This window comes from Cricetulus griseus, chromosome 4, assembly GCF_003668045.3.
Source record: "Cricetulus griseus strain 17A/GY chromosome 4, alternate assembly CriGri-PICRH-1.0, whole genome shotgun sequence".
Lineage (NCBI taxonomy): Eukaryota > Metazoa > Chordata > Mammalia > Rodentia > Cricetidae > Cricetulus > Cricetulus griseus.
The window spans coordinates 190,715,267-190,736,310 of NC_048597.1; the positions used below are offsets into that span (position 1 = coordinate 190,715,267).

At 40.6% G+C, this 21,044-nt stretch overlaps 1 protein-coding gene across 5 annotated transcripts in view; it reads right to left on the reverse strand.

The window, feature by feature from the left end:
• Window positions 1-5,504: 5,504 nt before the first annotated feature.
• Window positions 5,505-21,044, reverse strand: part of Filip1 (filamin A interacting protein 1) — a 103,397-nt gene continuing 87,857 nt past the window's right edge. For 2 of the 5 annotated variants that reach the window (XM_035443819.1, XM_035443818.1), the window contains exon 5: window positions 18,158-18,969. In XM_035443819.1, the coding sequence (XP_035299710.1) occupies window positions 18,763-18,969 (207 nt within the window). In that variant the 3' untranslated portion in view covers window positions 18,158-18,762. Of the gene's footprint in view, window positions 6,527-18,157; window positions 18,970-19,329; window positions 19,819-21,044 lie in introns of those variants that run through there. The other 3 variants (XR_004769649.1, XM_035443820.1, XR_004769648.1) reach the window with 3 other exon arrangements.

Sequence of the window (21,044 nt, forward strand, 5' to 3'; positions counted from 1 at the left end):
CCAGGTTCAATCTCTAACACATAAAACAAATGTATCCAGGGTCATGAATAAGCACCAGACGCTAATCAATTGGGCTGCTGGAGCTCTGTGTCCAGTTTCTTGAACTCACTGTGGGGAACATGCAAAGCATAGAGTTGTTCAATACCAGTTTCTATAGCTTCCATCTGTAATGTTTCACAAAGTCCGCTTTATTGAAGGCTTGATCCCAGTTTATGGTGTCACTGGGATGGGGATAGTAAAATCATAAAAGGTGGAGCCCAGGGAGGAAGTTATAGCAATGAGGGTGTCTTAGGAGTGCCATTGCTGTGACAAAGCACCATGACCAAGGCAACTTAGAAAAGGAAGCACTTAGTTGGGGCCTTGCTTACAATTTCAGAGGGTAAGTCCATGATCATCAGGCAGTCAGGCAGGCATGGCTCTGGAACAGTAGCTGAGAGCTCACATTGGAACTGCAAGCTGCAGGCAGAGCAAGAGACTGGGCCTGGTGTGCTCTTTTGTAGCCTCAAAGCCCACCACCAGCGACATACCTCCTCTCAGGCCACACCTTCTCTAACAAGACCACGCCTCTTAATCCTTCTTAACAGTCCACCATCTGGGAACCAAGCATTCAAACATATGAGCCTATGGGGGTCATTCTTGTTCAAACCACAACAGGAGAGCATGCAGTTGAAGGGGGATACAGAAATGTTGTTCCCTTCTGGATGTTTCTGTTTGCTTCCAGGCTACTGTGACCGGACTAGGCCTCTTCTACAACAGGCTCTCACATGATGTACTGTGGCAACAGAGTCATGCACCATGAACTGACCTCTGAGACTGAGCCAGTGTAAACTCTGACCTATCAGTTGACTTTGTGGGCTTTTTATTACAGAAGCAAGGAACTGACCCACCATTCAGTATAAGGGGGATTTTGAAAAATAGGGCCCTGAAGAGAAGAAAAAAGTTTTATTCTGCTTAGAGATTATTACTCCAAAAGAAATGCTGTGACTGCCAGGAAAACCAAGGAATAAGTGATTGACTTTAAAGAGAAGGGTTTGGGGGCTGGAGAGCTGGCTCAGTGATTAAGAGCACTGACTGCTTTTCCAGAGGGCCTGCATTCAATTCCTAGCACCCATATGGCAGCTCACAACTGTCTGTAACTCCCGTTGCCTGGCGACCTGAAACCCATGGCATAACACTATGCACATTTAAAAAGAGAGAGAAAAGAGGAGAACAAGTCAACTGTGAAATCCAGTTTCTAGGTTTCTGTTCTTTCCCAGTAGATCAGGTTACTGTACCTGGAACTAGAAGTTGCCTTGGCTGAGTTTTCAATTCCAAAGTAGACTATGTACCCTGTTGCCAAAGAAGCCTGGGATGAAGGAGCTGTTCTGTTTTCCATCCACATGGTCATTAGCCTGAGGTTAACAAATTCATTTAAATGTGGTTTAGACCCTGGGACATTTTCTCTTGTAAAATCCAAATTAATAATGAGTTTTTCAGCCAGTGTTCTAAAAGCACAGTACACACAGGGCTTCTCCATCCTCTTGATCGCACAAGATCACCCCTGGTAAGGACGACAGACTAGCATCTGCAACTTGTATGCAAGAAGCATTTTGGCTTAAATATCCTTCCTGTCTGCTTTTTTTTAAAGCTTTTTACAGTGTGTGTGTGTGTGTGTATCTTGTTTATGTATGTGTGTGAGCACCTGTCCACAGTGCACATTTGGAGATCAGAGAACAAATTTAACCATGTTTGGGTCCCAGGGATTGAACTCAGACTGTCAGGCTTGGCAGCAATATCCTTTTCGATCTTGCTGGCCCTTTGCTTCTTTGGTAGGTATATCTCTAACTAATAAACAAGAAAAACTCATTTGTTTATTCTAAGCCAAAGGTAAGTTATGACTGGCTATGGTTGTGGGCCACAATTTCTGGCACCAAGCTGGTAAGAGGTTAAGTAATAACCCACTTCACCTCCATCCCTCTTTACACAAACCATTTCCCAAACTGCCATTGCCCCAGCATGCCTGTCAGCAGAGCTTGGGTGTGTATGCTCTACTGAGGATTCTGCCTTTAGAGTAACTGTGGAAAGAAGTAGAATAGTACATGAACACTGATGACACTACATTTAGTGATGGGAAAAGAGCAAGAGGACCCTCTTAGCAAGTTCACTGTCTTAGAAATCTTACAATTTTTATTTTACTAAAGAATCAAAACTACAGTGTAACTGGGAAGAGCACCCTTCATTTTGACAGTCCTACTCTGCTACATCTACACAGCTGGAGTGAAATACACTAAATGAAATGTGGAGCTAAAATGGCTATTTTAAAGCAAATGATTTTGACTAAAAGAAAGTTCTAGAGCTGGAGAAATGGCTCTGGTTAGAAGAGCACTTGCTGCTCTTGCAGAGAACCCAGGTTTGGTGCCCAGCACACATGTCAGGTGGTTCAAGACTACCAATAACTCCAGTCCCACCCAGGGAACCCAATGCCCTCTTCTGGCCTCCTTGGTTACTGCATGCACACCACACGAATACACACACACACACCACACACACACAAAAAAAAAAAAAAAAAAAAAAAAAAAAAAAAAAAAAAAACCTTGGGCACATATGCATGCACATACACATAAAAATAAGTAAATTGTTAAAAAGTTGTACATTTATTTAAAATTGTTTTAATTTTATGAATATTCTTATATAAAAAGAATATTGCACAATGCTTTCATATTTCATTGTCATCTTTCATACTCTGGTGAGATTTCCATAAATGTATTCGATTTTAAAAGTAACAGAGAATGTCTTAATTGTAATTTCAGTCACCTATGAAGAACTGAAAACAGGGTATTACTTTCATATAAAAGACAAGTACATAAAATCCTGTGACTTCAGTGTGAAATAATTAACGTATGTACTTAAAGGATGATAGGAAAATAGAATGTATTTCTAGAAGTCTTCCAAAATATATTCTTGCTTTTGAAAACTGTTAAAACTTGAAGAATTCTAAGACTGACTGACCACATTATACATTTATTATATTGGAGAAACAAATACCTTACATTTTTAAAAATTAGGTTAAAAATTCAAATTTGCACTGGCAAAGTAACAAAATATATTCAATGGTAAGGTGAAATTCCTCCAAATAATGTGAGCTAAAAACAACAAAAAAAGCAGAAAATATCTGAATCACACCATGGCAATCATAAACCTACCTGTCCAAAATTTGTGAAACTATTATATTTTCCATAAACAACACGGTTACTATGTAGTTATGAAATAAATACTGAAAATTTAAGAAACAAATACTAATGGTCAGAAAACTAATTTTTGTAAGTTTATTATGGTTATTTTTCTTTTTCCTTTTTGCCTTCTAGTTAGTCTTTTCAGCATTGGTTTAGCAGCAGAGGTAAGAGGGTGTGAGCCTCAGGGACCAACTATGATGTTTAAGTTTCATTTTGTACTTCTGAAACAATTCACAAACATACTTGGTTTCCACTATGGTTTTTCTGTATTTCCAGAAAAGTTCAACCATGACATTGGATAAAAACATCACACGCTTAATACAGCACCTACTCTTGCTTTGCCTTTGACTTTTACAAGCTCTACATTCTTTCAGTAGTGCCTGTGTTGCTGTTAGTGCTTAAACTAGATATCCCACATCATGATATCTTAGTGGTTGTCTTAAGACTCAAATTCATATTTTATATACATTCCAGCATCCTGTGCATATACGCTATCCTCTATCTTCATCAAGCTCAATACGTTAAGAACTCTTGAAAAACTGCATATGATAACATAGGAACCAAACCAAATATACAGAAATAGTTATCAAGAGGAAAGGCATAGCCAGCATTCTGGCTTACCCTTGTAATCCTAACACTCAGGTGACTGAGGCAGAAGGATCATGAGTTCAAGCCTATCCTTGGCTACATAGTGTGTTTGAGGACAGCCTGGGCTAAATAGTGAAACCCTGTCTCAAAAAAACAAGTATAAAGGCTGGTCATTGTATTGCACACCTTTATTCCCAGCACTGAGGAAACAGAGGCAGGATCTCTGTGAGGTCTACATAGCAAGTTCCAGGCCGACAGGACTACATAGGGAGACCCTGTCTTCAAAATAAAACAAAAATAAGTCAAGCATAAAATAAATTGATTAGTTCAGTTGTGCCTTGAACTAGAAATACTGATTACACTTTGGGAAATATCCAAATTATTCTATCAAAAATTAATCTCATTCGAATTGATGAAGACTTATTTACAGTACAAGAAACTGAAGTTATGTGATGTAATTCAAGTTAGTGCTTGTGAAGGTAACTTTTACAACTAGACAAGGTTGCTAAAATGTGATTGTGATCTTGTTAATATTCTCATTTGTTTTTTCAAATTTAATGTGTTCATTTTACTTACCTGTCACTCATGTTTAACCAAGGATATTCATGGTATGGTAGACAGAAAAATCTCATCATCTACCCAGATGACTGGTTGCAACATGATCTTCACTGTCTTTGCAAATACCAAAATTCTTTACAACTCTGGTGGGAAAGAAACCCATCAGATCCAAATACAACTTAGTAATATTTTAATTGAAAGCAAATAATTAAGCTTCAGGCAACTGTACCACCTAAAATTTTACTTCCCTGTCAATATAAACATACTAAATAAACTGGACAGTGGTAGCACATACCTTTAATACTAGTACTCAAGAAGCAGAGGCAGGTGGATCTCTGAGTTTGAGGCCAGGATGGTCTACAGAATGAGTTCCAGGATAGCCAGAGCTACACAGAAGAAACCCTATCACAAAAAAAAAACTAAATAAAAACTTTTATGATTGGAAATGTCATTTCATTTTAACACTTTAAGAAAACAAAACTTAATACTTTTAGTAATCTTCACACACACATACTCCAGGCTTCTGTGTCAGTAATTAAAACCACAGAAGGCTATGGGAGACCTCCCACAGTCATTCAAGCTCAGGTAAACCTAACTTAACATTTACTTTTTAAAAAGCAAGAATAATTTTTAGAAAATGTAGGTATTTAATTTACAGTATGCATTGGCTATGATTTGTCAGCTCCACAGATTACATTTAAGCCTTCTAGATTACATGAGGGAGGAAATTTAGCACTGTTTTTCCTATTGCAGACACTCTATGGCTGTCATGGGCACAGCTTGTGGACTATAGTGGTGAGCCTACAGTATTTAACTCTGGTGATTTTACTTACGTCCTAACATTCAGCCTAACATGTTGGTTCTTCATTCACACTGCAGTAGCATGACAAATGACTTCTGCATTTAGAAAGTCAAATGTCAACTCTTAATTTATCTTTAAAGTTATTTTACAGATATTATTGGAAATAGCCTCACCCCCATTGACAGTATTTTTTTAAAACGAGTTCAAGTAGACTTCACACTTTGGTACAAACCTAAATTCAACAGCAGCTCTGACACTGAGACTTAAGTAATACAGTTTGGGTTTTTAATTCTTTAAAAATATTCTTAGCTGGGCATGATGGCATATGTCTTTAGTCCCAACACTTACGAGAGGCACAGACAGGCAGATCTCTTGAGTTCAAGACCAGCCTGGCCTACACAGCTAGTTTTAGTCCAGCTAGGCATACACAGCAAGAACCTGTACCAAGCAGAAGAATAGAAGTAGATAACTTTTTCTCTGACCTACACAGTTATGAAAGGCAATCAAAATCAAAGGGAAACAATTATCTACATTTGGGTCTCCCTATTTAAAAAAAAATGTTGACATTTTCTAGGTCAGTTTTTATTTGCAAGTTTTCATAGGATGGGAGTCATATGTGGGAAACTCCCTGACATCACAGTCACTATAAAGTTGTCTACACATAAATAATGCAGATGGAAATAAAATTGAACTGCCAGTCGAAGCTGTTTGTTTCCCATTCAGAACACTGGTGGGAGACCCAGATTGGTTTTAAGTACTTAAACTCCTAAGTCAGCAAACCAGTTTCAGTGTTGAACCACTATCATATGAACCACCATAGCATCATATGAGTAATAAAACCCCAGGAATCTACTGTTTCTAGGTTTTACCTCTTAAAGTTGCCCAGGGAAATAGAGTGTTGTGCTTTGCTTTCCTTAAAAATAACAAACTAATAAAAAGAAAATGATACGTTAACCTTTTGAATACACAATATCAATACTTTGAAGAACTGACAGTGTAATCTACAGATATATGTGCCATCGACTATGAGAAAAGAAACATTTTAGGGAAAAAATCACATTACAAAATTTTTTATAAAAATAAATTATACAGCATGTGCCCACAGACCTGAAAGCTTTGCAAAGAGAAGAAAACTTTCTTTGGCACAAAGATTCAATAGCTTTTGCTACATATGTTCATATCATCCACAATGTGGTTTTTAACTGTTAAATTGTATCCTCAAAAAAACAAAAACAAAAACCATCACTGGAAGTCATAAGGTGTTTCCAGTCAACATCAGTAGCATTGAGGACCTTAGTGATGACTGAGGGCTGTGCTTGGCAATCTCATCGGGAGCTCATTCGCAACTGGTGAATGATGATGCTTTCTATAAAGAGAAGAAAGATATGGCATTTTCAATTAAACTCAAGTCAGGAGTTGATGTGAAGACCAGTACCACACCATCTCAACAAAAGACTACAAATGTTAACAAAACAAAAGCACGTACAAGAGGCCAGTACCAACAGCTCTGCAGACTTTGCTATTTGGGATAACTTCTTTACATTTTCATGTGTCTTTTCCTTCCAAAATAAAGCCTTTTAGAAACCATGCCTAATATTCTAATAATATTAGGTTGACCTTATTCAATGAGAGAACTAAACATACAGTAATTACTATGTACAAGTCTCATAATTGGAAAATTATTTCCTGCAACTGTTCTCCCAGCTGAACACTCCCTATTGTGAACAGTGCCCCCACACCTTTAACTTCTTGTTTCAATGCATGTGTTCATTTTTTCAATGCATTGGATTGTCAATGAGGACATAATCCCTTCATGTTCCCAAGAAGTCAAGAAACAATTTGCTCTCTAACTACTATTTTTGCATAACTGGCTAATGCTTTTATATCGAAATGTATTCTTTTTTTGGCTAATTACATTACCTACTTGAGTATGTGTTGTGCAAGTGTGCATGCCCCGAAGCACACCTGTGAAGTTCAGAGGACAATATTTGGGACTTGGCTACCTCCCTTCACCGTGTAGGTTCCAGGATCTAAACCCAGGTTGTCAGGCTTGCAGCAGACCTCCCTCCTCACTGAGCCACCTCACTGGCCCCATAAACTCATGTTTTTTAAAACAAATTTTTACATTCATTTTTTTGTGGGGGTGGGATTGTGGGGGGGTGTACATGTGGAGGTCAGCTGATGTTTGTGGGCATTGATTCTCTCCTTATCACTATGTGTGTGGATCCCAGGGATGGAACTCAAGCTTGGCAACACGTGCCTTTACCCACTGAGCCATCCCACCTGCTCCCTAATTCAGTCTTCAATTTCAAAGCTGACTCAGTAATTAAAACAGCCCAGCCACACTACAAACATTTAATACCATGTTGTTTGATGAGATTTCCTCTTATATTATCCTTTATGCTATCCTAAACTTGTAGCATCACATTTATTTCATTCAATCATTTTGAAACTACGTAGTGAGGTGGTACACTCATGGAGCTAGCTAGCTTGGTGAGAAAACACAGTTCTGTAGTCCCAGAGATTATGCAAAGCAGAAGAAAGAAAAGCAAGGAAATTGCTCCACCTCAAACCTTCACCTCTCTGTCAACCTATGGCTATGATGTAAGTGCAGAACTTACATCGGGATTTTCCAGTAACATAAAGAGCAGCTGTGCTGTTGCTCAACTGTAGCATGCTTGCTTAGTGTGCGAAAGGCTCTGAACTCCTTCCTCAACAACCTACCCGCCTCCCAAGAAAGAAATAGCATTTCCACCTATTGTTTCACTTTAATTATGAATGCACACTATTATAACCTTATTTTACTTGGGTATTTAATATTTAAGTAAACATTAACTAAATTGCATTACACCATAAACCTATAGGTTTGCGCTGTGAGGTGGATGGTCCTCTGTAGAACAGGCTTTTGAATTTTGGTTTCATTAACTACCCCATGGAGGCCACTAGGTGGAGATATTTCCACTCCCTTTCTCAGCCTTGTTGGTGGCGTTTGAGTTTTAAACAAAAAGTTTAATTGAAGAACATAGATGTTTTATACTTAAGGCATTTGAAAGCTTTCCACAGCTTTAAAAATATAAGTACAAATATATATATATATATATATATATATATATATATATATATATATTGTTTCTCTAGACCTAAAAACACTTTTGAAAACTCTAAAATTGGATCCATCTTCAAGCCGGGAAAATAAAAGCACTTACTAAGATATTATGTAGAAATCATCATCTAATATTAAGATACTATTTCCTACTCAATACTTTTTAAAAATTTACATAGTATCCATTAAGGAATCTTCAACAGACCTACATCGAAAATCCCCCTTCCAGGATATAAGCATCTTCCCATATCCTTCCCTAGGGGAGCACAGAAACAAATGTCAGAGAGGAAACCAGAATCAGTCTTACTGTGGATGCAACTCAGAATCTTTGTTCTCATCCAGGACAAACAATAAAGGTTCCAGAAATCCCTGTAAGGTCCCCTGCGTGGCTAACATTTTTGACTTTGACATCTTTCTACGTGTGCAAGCCTCTTCATTCCCAGAATTGCCTTCTCTTAATCCTATCATTGTACAATCCACACAACAATGACTTTCGAATTCATATTTGGTGAAGGGTTGGCTGTGGGTTTACATGGAGACACAATATCATGGTCTCACTACTTGGCTTCATTTAAATCAGCAAACTAGCAACTGATATGTAAGTGTGTATATTTATAATAGACTGTCAGAAATACTTGATATTCCCAAACGACGGGTTGTTGTATATAAATTTTGCCTTCATAATAAAAATCTGTAATTGCTTGTGATCTTTTTCCCAAAATATGAAATGAACTCAAATAAGAATCATTCATCTGACACCTGAACTTATGAGAAATAAATATTGTTCAGCATACGGTTTTGAAGTTGATCATTAGTTTAAAAAAAAAATTGTTGAGAGGCCAGAAAGATTGCTCAGTGAAGATGACTCATGTTTAATGGCTTGAGTTTGATCCCCAAGACCCACATGGGAGAGATAATGGACTCTTGTAAGTTGTCCTCTGACCAAGTTATATGTTCTATGGCACACACACACACACACACACACACACACACACACCAACACACACAGAGGGAAGAGAGAGAGAGAGAGAGAGAGAGAGAGAGAGAGAGAGAGAGAGAGGAGGTGAGGAGAGTAATAAACCCATAAATATTATTTAAATTTTTATTATTGATAATGGTAACAAACTTGGCAAATATTTTTGCACCTCTTAAAAAGCTTTCATTGTATCCCAGAAAAGGGCCCAAAGTACCAGTCCCCTGGGGTCTCTAAGGAGAGGTTATTATGACCAGGAACAGTTGTGTAACAATTTCCTATTTCTGTAATTACACCTTTGTGACAATTGTAATTTGTAAAGTATTTAATAAATAGTAAAGACCAATAATCGTAGTTAAATACCACTTATTGACAAGGTCAAAATAACAAAAAACTTAGACTTGGGAACTTCTGATACCCAGGCACTTATCAACATAATTTTCTTTTTTTTTCTAATTGAAAGAAAAATCTTAAAATTGTGACTATCATATACATATGATACACTAAACATTTTCCATTTCTTTCGCTTGTTATCATGCTGTTTTCTCCTTAAGGAACCTTGGGCAAGATAGCAAACACTTTATTTGCTATTCTGACTTTGTTGTGAGATGGTACTAATCCATTATTTTGTCACACTAGCTATTAGATAAGTTCCATGCAAAGCAAATTAAATGTTATCAATTCCGAATTTTGCTTGATTTCTGACCTTACTAAGCACCTATCCTCCTGTGAGTGGTTCCACAGAACTTTTAGCCAACCAGATGACTTGGATTGCAAAGACACATGAATGGGGTGAGATTGGGGGAGAAATTCAGGGAGCATTCCCTTGGGTGCTGGAGTGGGATATAACAGCAAGTTGGAATTCTCCTTCTTCCTGGGAGAGTGCTTTGGCTGCGAAGTTGGAAAGATGTCCTCCCTCGCAAGGCATTACCTCCCTCCCATGCAATGTGAGTATTTTTACTCTGCCAAAATATCTACAAAGAACTCTTAAGCTCTACAAATGCAACCCTGTAGTAAATTCAACCAAACTAGTCTAACAGCTAAACTCTAAGTTCACACAGCAAAGACAAATCATGGTGGCACCTCACCTTGTGTCAGGGCTTTGCATTTAGGGAGGAGGATATGTTTGACCATAGAAAATTCTACATCAACTTAAAGAGAACTATTCCTGGTGGCTGTTGCCCATCAGCTGCCCTGCAGCTGCCTCCCTGTTCCATGCTCCCCTCCCTAGCTGGGACTCTGTGGAGGACCCACACCAGCTTACTTCTTCCCTTTTGAAAGCTTACAAACCTCATCTTCGAGCTCGGTGTGCTCCAGGTAACTTACCCACCTGCATCCTATGTACCATTTAGAAGGGAGAATACCTAGACACTGTTTTTGTGCATTTCCAAGTTCCATAAACTACATTGGGATACAATCCTATTATCACATTCAGAAATCCTGATAAAACATCTGTTTTAAATAGGAAGTTCAATAAACTTCCTCTGTTGGCTTGGGCTTGTACTCCTTTTGGATTGAGCTCAGCTAATTAAAAATACTTCCGATAATCAGTAATGTCATTTGTTCCAGAAAACTTTTGAACCAGATGACATAATCTCTCTTGGGGTTTCATAATCATCAAACCATCTATTTGATTCCTTCCAAAAACAGTTCTTCCTCCACCATCAGCCCAAATAAGCCCACCATCTCTCAAAGTTATAGGAGTCACCAAAAATTATCACTAATAACTTGTTTTTCAGGTAAGCCAATTCTTACCTCTAGCATAGAACGTTATTTCCAGAACAAGCAAATTTGAACTGCTTCCCTCAAATGCAACATTATCTATCAATAAAAGCTAAGTGATGGGAAAATATGTAAATTTTGAGCCCATGATGCCCAGGTTCTACTTTTTTCAGGCTAAATGTTTGAACCTATCCTTACATTTAGAACTGTTAGGGTAGGGGGTGCTGGAGAGATGACTCAGTGGTTAAGAGTGCTTACAGCTTTTGTAGAAGATCTGTGTTTAATTCCCAGCACCCACATGGTAGCTCCTAACCACCTGTTACTCTGTCTAGCTCTAGGAAGTCTGATGCCTTCTTCCAACCTCTGCAAGCCCCTGTAGGCACATGGTACATATGCATACAATCCCCAAATAAATTCAGGACTTGGGACTGGGGAGACAGCTCAGTGCATGAAGTCCATGAGGACCTGAGTTTGGTCCCGTTTAGAGTCCCACACTAGAGAGGCAGAGACAGGTGACTAGATCTTGGGTGTTCAGTGACTAGCCAATCTAGCCTCATCAGTGAGCACCAGGTTCCAATGAGAGGACCTGTCTCAAAAAAAACAAACAAACAAACAAACAAAAAAACCCAAAAACTAGGTTGTGGGGAGTGGCTGAACATGGCTCTGCAGTACTGGCTGCCCTTCCAGAGGACCTCGGTGCATTTCCCAGCAACCACGTAGTGGCTCATAACCATGTGTAATTTTAGTTCTAGGGGGTCTGATGCCCTGGTTAGCCTCCCTGGTATGTACACTGAGCACAGTCACAGAACACCCATACACACAAAATGACTTGTTTTAGTTAAATTATAAAGACCATTATTTTTACCTTTATCTGTAAGGTCTGAATCAGCCCCTTCTACCTCTGTGACTCTGCAGCTATGTCCATCATATATTCAGAACACAACAAAATGAAGAGAGCCCAAACAAGAAAATAATCATTAGTTTTCAGGGGCCTAAAGCAGGCTTTTGCAAGTGGCTTGCAACATAGAGTGAAGTAATCATTTTATGACTGCAGAAGGATTCCAGAATCATCTAGCTAAATGCTATGGTGCATGGTAACAAGCTATGGTAAAGTGATTGGCCAAAGGACACAGCATTTTGGTGACAGAAAAAAGATGCTACTCCAATCTCCTGGTTTTTAGTCTTCTCGGCCACTTGTCCACTGTTCATCAATGTCCTCTTTCTGGAGTCTCATTACTATTTATTCTAAATCTGAACCCTTGCTTGAGGGTGGTGATTTGGGGTTTATAAAATGAGGAGTATCCTCCATGAATCGGAAGAGCATGCCTACCCTCTGAGGTATCCGTCCTTTGGGGAAGTCAAGAAGCTAGAGAGGGAAAAGGCATTCATAAATCTGAAAATATCTTTTTGCTTCCCATAAAGGCATCAGGATTACCTCCAACTCCACCAACCCCCCCAGCCCCATCCCACTTCGCCCTACCCCACCCCCTCCACCACGTTCTCATTGTGACTTGTTAATTCCTCCAGTGACAGTCTCACGGGGTTGCAGCATGAACAAAGGAAAGAAAAGAGAACATCTTATTAGGCCCACTTCTTGCCATTTCAGAGGTTTGCTTCATTTCTCTACTATCAGTGCCAAGTCTTTACAGTGAGGGGCAAGCCTTTCCAATCCCAAGATAGACCCTAAGATTATAGTTCATCTTTCTAGAGACAGTGTTTGTGTAAGAGACTTAGAACAGGGAAGGAAATAACTGCCAGAAAATAGAAGTGAGGCCAATACAGGAAGGAGAAACAAGTTGAGCAATTCCTGTAGCATGACTCTGAACAAGCAAAAGGTGCTCCGATCTGAGAGCTACAGAGCCCAGCCATGGAAATGCCACTGTGTCCTGTTTGGGATGAGAAGTCTTTGGAGGCTTCACTAGAGGAAGACAATGATCAAAGTGCACACTGGAAAGCACAATGACAAACAAATCAGGGTTTTGGGAGGTGATGACAGCAGGGGAGCATGCGAGCAATGCAGATGAGAAGTAATCACAGGCTCAATTCAGGCACTGATGTGCAAATGGGGTGGTGGTGTTGGATGCTAGAGAAGTGAGAGGGTTAGAACAAACAGAACTTGCTGAAGAAGCCCACTAGGACAGAGGGCAGGAACCTACATAGCTGACTGAGTTCCTAGCTCTGATGGCTGAAGTATCAGTTTATCACTGCCGAGCCAGAAAGTCATACATAGAAAGGTGGAGGGGGCTGGAGAGATGGCTCAGAGGTTAAGAGCACTGACTGCTCTTCCAGAGGTCCTGAGTTCAATTCCTAGCAACCACGTGGTGGCTCACAACCATCTGTTATGAGATCTGGTGCCCTCTTCTGGTGTGCAGATATACATGGAAGCAGAATGTTGTATACATAATACATAAATAAAATAAAATAAAAAGAAAGGTCTTGGAAGAAGGATGGAGAAGTGCCGAGAATCTCTTTTGAGAGAAGTAGACTTGGTAGAGACACGTTACAAAACTGGATACACAGTTGGGATGGAGGTTTGGAAGTCATCGGCATGTGGGTGGCAACTGAAGCCATGGAAGTTTATAAAAGAACCAGAGCAGGCTTGGGGAGTGGCAATGGAGCTCTTGACGATGAGTGAGAAACAGCAGTCTAACAAGTATGCATCTAAAATAGGGAGCGAGAGAACCTGATGTTTTGATCGTGGAAAAAGAAGAGCATAGCTTAAAACAATTGTCACCAAAGGCCAGAGATTTATTTTTGGGGGGTGGGGGGGAACCCTGATTGAAGAAGTCTTGGCCATAGGTACAACAAAGGACAGCACAGATGAATGAGGCCATGGAAGTTGACACATGGGAACGGTGACACATCTCACCTCCTCTGACTTAGTTCTAGAAACATGGGACCTGCTTCAGAGAGATTAGTACAGTTGTTACTTCTATAGAAACTACAGAAAAATGCATTTTGAAACAGAACATGAAAGACAGGAATAAAAGAAAACAGGGTCCAAGACCTGGAAGATAAAAGCAAGTTAAAGCACTTAGATCACAAGTCTGGCACCAGAGTTAGGTCCCTGGAACCTGCAGTAGAAAGAGAATAAACTCTTGAAAATTGTCCTCTGACCTCTTCATGTGGGGCAAGAGGGGAGGGGAGGAGAGGAGAGGAGAGGAGAGGGGAGGAGTCTGGATTCAATTCATGCAAAAGGACAACAGCTGGGCAGCAGTCTTGGAGGACAATCAGTCCAGCTTGAGGGAAGCAGAGGGCTGCACTGGGAAGGCCTCTTGGGGAGAAATAGAAAACTGCTGTGTTTAAGTGTTGGAAAAATTACTGATCAGTGTTTGGCAGACCAAATGGAGTGTTTGGGAAAGCTAAAATAGGCACATAGGAAACCAAACAGATGAAAGAGTAAAGTAATTGTTCCTTGGAAGAAGTGTCAAGAGGAGAGAGCACACTCCTAGTGTACAACTTGGCTCATCAGGGAACCATAGTCAGATTTCCACTGTGCACATTTTATAAACATATAATTGCTCTCTCAAAAATATGTGGGATGATCCAGGCAGTGGTGTGGCACACACCTTTAATCCCATTACTTGGGAGGCAGAGGCAAATGGATCTTGGTAAGTTCAAGGCCAGCCTGATTTACAGAGCTAGTTCTAGGGTAGCCAGGGCTACCCAGAAACCCGATCTTGAAAAATAAATATAACATGATTGTGTTGAGATGACAGGTAAAAGGGAAAAATTACAAGCCTAAATGATCACCACCAAAACAACAATAGGAAGATACAATATATCTAATATCTAGAAATAAGATGCTAGGGTACTAGGACATTATACAAATACGGAGAAATGAGCAAGAATTGGAGAAGAGCTCCCCAAGGAAAACTTTGGATGGGGGGGAAGTAAGGAATGACTATTTTTATTATCTTCTGCCCTGGACTGATATTTTAACAATGGCAGGGATTTTTTTTTTCAAGAGTAACTGTTGAGGCTGGCTTAGCAGCTAAGAGCAAGCACTGCTCTTGCAGAGGGCTGGAGGTCAATATGCAACGGGTAGCTCACAACCTCTGATAACTCCATCTCCAGGAGATCCAACATCTCTGGCCTATGAAGAGCACCTGCAATCCCCTGCATTTGCCCACACGAATGCACATGATTAAAGAGCAGCACCCTTAAAAATAAAAAAGGAAATGTTAAGTGTGAGAGCAGAGGCAGGGCATGTTAACCATCCTGTCAACGGCTTAGGTTGGCATGGATGGAGGCAGTAGAGGCTGCACAAGCCTGCAGAGATGAAGAGAAAGGTTTGCTACACTGGAAGACACTGCGGTATATTTATTGCCTGTCTAGAAATGACAGCTAAAAATAAGAGTTTAAGGGTAGGAAGGTAGCACAGTGATAGAGCCCTTATGGAAAGGGGGAGGGGAAGGGAGAGAATCTCTCTTCTCTCTCTCTCTCTCTCTCTCTCTCTCTCTCTCTCTCTCTCTCTCTCTCTCTCTCCCTCCCTCCCTCTGTTCTTCAGCCTCTAACGCACTATCTCCCTTCTTGTATTGCTTCAGATAAAAACTAGGATGTTACAATGCTAGACAACTGCCCAGCCCAGAACCATCTCAGCAGCCCCCGGGCACTCCTCTCACCTATGTTCCTATGCTTTGCTCAGCACAGAAGTCTCATTCTTCCCTCAGTACTCTGAATTTATGAGGAAGCCAAGTCCTCTTTACATTTTGCACTCATGGGTATGTTTCGTCACTGAAATTATACTCTCCTTGGGCTACACCTCGATGCTGGGTCTTCATTTCATTCTTGAAAACAGCCAAGAAAGGGATCTGCTGAGGTCTTTGATGACATATATTAACAACTTGAGAGAGACCCAACTGCTATCTCCATCAACCTGTCCTCCTGCAAATATGATAGCAAGCCAGTGGCCCTGTTTAAGCAAATGACCTACATATGAAGCTCACAGCGTTGACGTGAGAGACATGCTGTAGCAATAGCCAGTACCAGAGCATTGCTGGGACCATGTGTGGCAGGAAGTCGCCATCATGGTGTCCTCGGTATGTTCAGTGGTGGATTCACAGGTGTGGAAGACCAGGGTCTCCTCTTTAGCTGTGTGGATTGTACCAGCACATCCTAGAAAGCATTATCCCAGGGAAACTGGGAATGACGTGTGTCCTACCTCTTAGACTTTCTCACTGCAGGATCCGGACAGTAGTTATACACATCAGTCATTGTGAGACTGCTTTTATTTTAGCATACAGTAGGATTCACAGCAGAGAAAAGAGTCTAGACTTTTAGCCCATTCACTCCTACAAAAGCACATTAAGCAGCATCTTAAAACGGGAGATGGAGCCGGGCTGCATTTAATCCTCCACTTCCTATCCCCTGTGTATTCCACTTATAATGTGTGCTTTAAAACAAAGCTACCCGATAAATGTACAGTTGGTTCTAAATTTACAAAGAGCAACTTCCCTGGAGGTTACTTTTTGTCATTTCTGAATGACTATGTATTGTTCTGCTAAGTTGTCTTAGCAGTTGTGCTTTGTACACGGCTCTATGCCAGATCTACACACACAAACATCCTGTACATTCACTGTGAAGCCTTTCTGAGCACCCTCCCAGGGGTGATGGGAACTTCCAGGAGGAAGAGAAGTAACCATGGTGTGGGCAGGTAAAAGCTGGGAGATCAGCAAATGACACTGAGATTGTAAGTCACTTAAAGAAGGTCAAGCAGAGTCGAAAGGCGCACGATAGTGGACACTGTCATTGCTCGAGCGAAGGACATCATAGAACAGTATCACCTCACACCTCACCAACACGAGGTAGGCACCAGTAAAACAAAGAATGCCCTTGTCTTTGAAGGGGTTGGATGACTATTGATTAGAGTATAGAAAATCCTTTCTGAAACACAAGTCAGTATTCTGTCAAACTGTCTTGTTTAAACTTGTCCAAAGATCATACGTCTTAGCTAATCTCTATTTCTCCTTAACCGTCCTGACCCAGTATTCTGGATTGTTGTTAACGTGGTTGCTAAACACATTTTCATATATTCACTGAGAACCAATGAGCAGCTGTTGGCAGATATGCCTAAAGTGTGTGGAGATGATTGGAGGTGGCCACACCCACCATCGAACATACTATTCAATGCACCTTCTGTGGGGTATAAGGCGTCTGCTACAGAAAGGAATGCAGAGATGTGTTTCATCATGAAACATTGGCTCACAGTCTGAAAACAAAACACACATCTTTTTTTTCCAATATGCCTTTCTCTGATACCAAAAACTGTGTGCTATCCCACGTGATTTTGGAAATTTATTTTTATTTGGGGGGGGGTTGGTTTTTCGAGACAGGGTTTCTCTGTGGCCTTGGAGGCTGTCCTGGAACTAGCTCTTGTAGACCAGGCTGGTCTCGAACTCACAGAGATCCACCTGCCTCTGCCTCCCGAGTGCTGGGATTAAAGGCGTGCGCCACCAACGCCTGGTGTGATTTTGGAAATTTAAGAATTCAGAAATTTAAGAAAATGTACAAATCTGTAAGTCTGTGGTTGCTGTAATTTTATAAAGTTCACCTATGTGGCTCAGACATTCTGGCAAAGCCATGGCCTGCATGAGATGGTTGTATGCTAAGCTGTAGTTTACCAGTCTGGAGCTCATTTGTGGTTATAGAACCATGAAGCACAAAATCTACTTTTTCAAGGTTAATCTCACAGACACATGGCATTCTGAATTTACACTCTGTCCCATGCTTATTAGAACATGCTCCAAAATTAAAGAAAATTATTCAAACATGAGTAAAACTGACAGTAATAATAAAGTATGTCACCATAGCACACATACCAACAGGCACACACACACCCCAAATCATGATCTGTTCTACATTTGTAAACAGAGTCCATACTTAACTAAGGAAAATATTGAATTCAATTAAGCTATGGATGATGTCACTTTTTCCTTGGCATTAACGTGTCTGAACTTGCTTTCTCCTGTTTTCTGTTCGTCACTATTTCTGTAGAGCTTTTAAAGGGACATTTGGCAGCTCTATTCTACCGTTCTGCAATTGCAACCAATTGCACACTTGAGCAGAGCATAACTCTGAGCCTAATGGTTCAAAGTTACTGTCTATGAAATGCTGGGAGTGGTTCGAGATGGCCACAACTTCTAGAATACACACAAACACACACAAATAAATCAAACTCTCTTCTTCAGATTCCACAGTTCATCTCCATTTTATTTCATGTTCAAATTGTTTCCTGACGTCATATTAGGAGCTTTTGTTTTTCCAAATTTGAAAGGCCCTATGATAGCTTTGAAAGTTTTTCCCTTACATAACATATATCAAACTCAAGATTTGACAATTGTTAAACTCTGTCTTATTTCAAAATAGTTTTTTGTTTTTTTTTTTGGAACAAATGTAGAACTAAGTCTATTAAACTTGACTTACAATTAGAAAATTTGGGAGCCAGCCTTCAGGAGCATGTATCATGGCCCCTAAATCTCACTGACGGCTTTTTAACTGATAAGCTAAATTTGATGGGGCCACATGCTAGAAGCAAAACTAAACTCAGGCCAGATTCTGTCTCAGGACCAGCATCTTCAACAAAACATTCAGCAAACAGCAATTCTGCTAATCAGTTCAATTTCTCTGCGTTGAAACAAATGCACAAAATAGGAAAACCGCATGACTATTAGATGGTTATTTTATAAACAAGATACTTAAAACTTAAATTAGTAGTACATGTGAAGGGTTGGCACACACAGAGTCAGGTCTGTCTCCACAGCAGCAGTAGCATCCTTATAACATACCCCCTTAGCCACTGCCCTCAGCCCTTCCCCCCTCCAAGAGAGGTAGTGCTGCTGGCTGCAGGTTTCTTCAGCTCTATTTTCATAGACTGAGTCTCAGCTCGAGGCTGGAATTTGGTCAGATTTCCTGCTCCTGGGGCTGCCACTACTGGCTTTCCAGCTTTCATACCTTTTGACATAGGAATGCGGGTGGGTGTAGGCCGCTGAGATGACCCATCTTGTCCTGACTGTAAGAGAAAAACATGGACAAAAGGGATGTTGGTGAGTTTTCCCAGTCATGCCCTGAACCTGTGCATTAGCATAATTCCTGCCACAAAGGAGCATCCGTCCCAGGGAAAAGGACTAAGAAAGCTGAAGTTGATGTCTAACCTACTCTGAATCCTTTCCTTTTCCCATTCTTGAAACATCTATGCTGAATTTCCCTCTCAAACTTTAGTTCACCTTCTCTACCCCCCGCACAAGATAACCTCAAAGCCTAGTTCTTAGAGACTTGCCACTGTCCTTTCTTCCTGTCATTTCAGAGGAAGGGGCTCTTTTCACCTATTTATGACCTCAGACTTTTTAACTGGCACTCTGACCACACCCACCTTCTCACAATGTCCCTCACAGTGCATTGCTTTGGTCTCTGTATATGTGTCGCCAATGCTTCCAAGCTCTGATGAGTCCTTCCTCCTCTTGATGGTCCATTCGACCCTGCCTGCCTCCTAGATGTGTCACCTTGTCTTAGTCCCAGGCCTTTTACTAAGGGTTCCACTTCTACCCTGAGAATCCACTTGCTTGTAAATTCCATGCATCCAAGCCCTAGAACCTCTAGCCTCCGGTCCCTCCTGAAGTGCAAAACTAGTTTCCAACTACTCACTGGGCATGGACAGCATCACGCAGGTATCTCAGAAAGTGTCACACTGCTTGCCCAGCAAATCTTACATTTCTCACCCCACTTATACAGCAAAGACAGGAACCCCTGAGCCACCCTCTGCATGTACTCTGTTGTAAAATCTTTTAAATTCTTGTTCTTTCTCTTCCTTTTGAGACAGGTTCTTACTGTGCAGTCCAGGCTGGTCTAAACCGGCAGCCCTCTTGCCCACTTCCTGGGTGATAGAATTACTAGCATGAATCACCATATCTGGTTCTCACTTTCATTTTCAATATGTCCCTATTTACATTGCCGCTACCACCCTTTAATCCTATACTATCTTTAGCCTAGAGACTTGGAGCGGTACTTTGTCTTTAGCCTGTGTTCTCTCCTGTTGGTCCCTTCAGATGTTTGATAGAAATACCTTTCATAAATAGTGTAAAATATCTTCAGGATCATTCATTAACTTTTCAGTGACTGCCTTTATTCAGAGAAACTAAACTAACTAAACTAATCCCTGTGTGTGCTTGTAGATTCTGCACCCGCACCAAAGCCACTGCTACAACACAATGGGAACACTCACTATGCCCCAAATTCACTAGGTGCCTTCATATGGCCACGCCTTCACACATTCTGCTTGTCTAGACACTCCTTCCCATGCCTTCTGATCTGTGACACCTCCTCTGGTGCATACCTTTATCACAGAATGACTAAGTCCTCCTAGTCCTGCCTCACTGACTCAGGAACATCTACAGATCTCTACACACCAGCACCAAACAGCATGGTGGAAGTGTGGCTAAGGTTCAATAAAAAGTAAATGAATGAACACCCAAATGAACCAGCTTCACTGATTTCAATGTTCTACTAAATCTTTTTTGCTGCTCTAATTTTTTTTTTTACTTTACTAAATACATAGACCATCACTGAGGCTGAGAAATCATGCATAATTGTTTGTAAATCTTATTTGTATAGGGCTTAAGTGGTAGTCAGAGGACAAGACTTTCAATCTGAACTTCGAAACGGGGAGAAGATGCAACAGCAGAAGAATCTGCTCTGAAATTCAGCGATTGACACCTCCACTGTCTGTTTACAAAATGCAGAGACACAAGAGCTTGCTCAGTGACACAGTTCGGCATCATTTGAGAAGGCTAACAATGCTGAATGCTGTTGGACTCCAGGGAACCAATAACTCAAAGCTTTACTGCCAAAGCAATGACCATTCACCCTTTAAAGTCTGCCTTGAATCTGTGCACAGAGAATTGGTGTAAATGATACTAAAGATGTGGGTAGACAGGCCATAGCTCATGCATTTAAATAATGAGTTTGCTCTTAAGAGAGTTCAGCATAAACTATAGAATGTGTTCTGTAGAATCACAATGTCTAACCTGTTAGTTTGAATTAACATTTAAGAGGTATGTGCTATTGTATAAGACATTTGTCTCCCCAACT